Source organism: Arabidopsis lyrata (genome assembly GCF_000004255.2).
Source record: "Arabidopsis lyrata subsp. lyrata unplaced genomic scaffold ARALYscaffold_117, whole genome shotgun sequence".
NCBI classification, from domain to species: Eukaryota; Viridiplantae; Streptophyta; class Magnoliopsida; order Brassicales; family Brassicaceae; genus Arabidopsis; species Arabidopsis lyrata.
Window position 1 is genome coordinate 15,086 of NW_003302469.1, and position 1,725 is coordinate 16,810.

At 41.6% G+C, this 1,725-nt stretch overlaps 1 protein-coding gene across 1 annotated transcript in view; it reads right to left on the reverse strand.

Annotated features, from left to right (window-relative positions):
- Positions 1-398: 398 nt before the first annotated feature.
- The window catches only part of LOC9298939 (probable inorganic phosphate transporter 1-3), a 2,114-nt gene continuing 787 nt past the window's right edge, over positions 399-1,725 (reverse strand). The window contains exon 2 of the mRNA XM_021017641.1: positions 399-1,724. Within this exon, the coding sequence (XP_020873300.1) occupies positions 600-1,724 (1,125 nt within the window). The 3' untranslated portion in view covers positions 399-599. The remainder of the gene's footprint in view (position 1,725) is intronic.

Below are 1,725 nucleotides of genomic sequence, written 5' to 3' on the forward strand. Positions count from 1 at the left end.
TCGATTACATGAACTACAATACACCAATCTTTGTAGTTCAGTAATTCTAAAATCTCTCAATTATCTTTTCAACATAATGAACCAGTGCAAGCTGATTTTTTAATTATAAGTTCTAGTGATATTGATCCCTAAAATTACATCCGCTAGCCCTTATATCATTCATGTCAAACTTTCCAATAAGCATATTTTTCGTTTGATTGTTCATGTCTTTATTGCTTCCAAACTTATAGCACTATAGTTGGTTAGATTGTTAAATCTAGTTCTATATGGCCTAATTCCACTTGAAAAAAATCTACCAATGAATACTAATCTACAAACGTTGGATATATTATTGGGTTTAAAAAAGGTGAAAATAATATAGAGATTTATATATATAAAGATAGCTATTATTTCATGTGTATTCATGGGCCGTGTTAAGCGGCTAGAATTTCACAGTTATGAACATAACATGAGTTTACTTCTTAACAGGTTGCACACACATTAAAACAAAAAGCAAAAGTAGAAGTAGTACACCATTGCAAATATAATTCACTCATCGCAAAAAAAAAACGTAAAAGGTAAGAATGCACAAAACCAATGACAAATATATCACGGCATAATCATTTATCAACCTCAGCCTCGCCGGAGAGTTCTTCAAGGGACTTGCCTTTGGGCTCAGGGACGAGGAAGGTGAAGAGCATACCAACAAAGTTAATGACACCAAGCATGATCAGTGAGTTCTTGACTCCGATGCCCGGTGGGTATCCTGCGTCTGTCTTGGTCTTATCCTGTGGTTGAGCAGCATATAAGAACCCGAAGGCTCCAACGATAGCTCCAGCCTTACCTGTCGCGGCTGATATTCCATGGCACGTAGATCTAAGCCTGGCCGGAAAGATTTCAGCTGGGACAATGAAAGTGGTTGCATTGGGTCCAAAGTTGGCGAAGAAAAATGTGAGTGAGTACATAACCACGAATCCGATACGATTATCTGGTAAAATCCAGTGGTTGTATGGGAAGGCAATGGCGAACATAAAGACCGTCATGAAAAAGAATCCCATTAGTTGGATCGCAAACCTTCCAATGATATCAATAAAAGCAACCGTGAACCAGTAACCTGGGACTGTACTGCAAAGGGCAATGAGAGTCTGAGCCTTAGCAATCTTGAAAACCTCATGGATGGCGTTCATAGTGGCTGCCTTTGGGATCCATCCAATGGCCGAGAAAATATCCTTTTGGAACAAGTTTTGGCTGTAGAAGGCGATGTCAAGCAAAAACCAAGTGGAGGTAGTCCCAAGGAGATGAAGCCCATGGCGTCTAAGGAATTCCTTGGAGAACAAGCCATAGTTTAGTTTGGGGTCCTCCGCCCTTTCTTCAACCTCAAGATCCACTTGTAAGACCTTGGACATGTCTTGTGTGGCTTTCTTAATGTTCTTGGCAACTAAAGCAGTGTAGCGGGCAGTTTCAGGCATCTTCATACGCCAGTAGTAGGTCAAAGCCGCGGGTAAAGCGCCAAACATGACAATGATTCGCCAAATGTAATCAGCTTGAGGAGGCGTTGAGAGAATCCTGTCTTGGGCATACGTCGGCGATGGGAACTTTTTGTCGAATATAGAAGACACTGCGAGTGCCACAAAACCTCCCGCCAAGATACCTACACCTTGCATAGCGAACACTGCCGCGATGAAAGCCCCACGAGTCTTCTTGTTAGCGTATTCAGACATGATGGTGGCAGATAGAGGGTAGTCA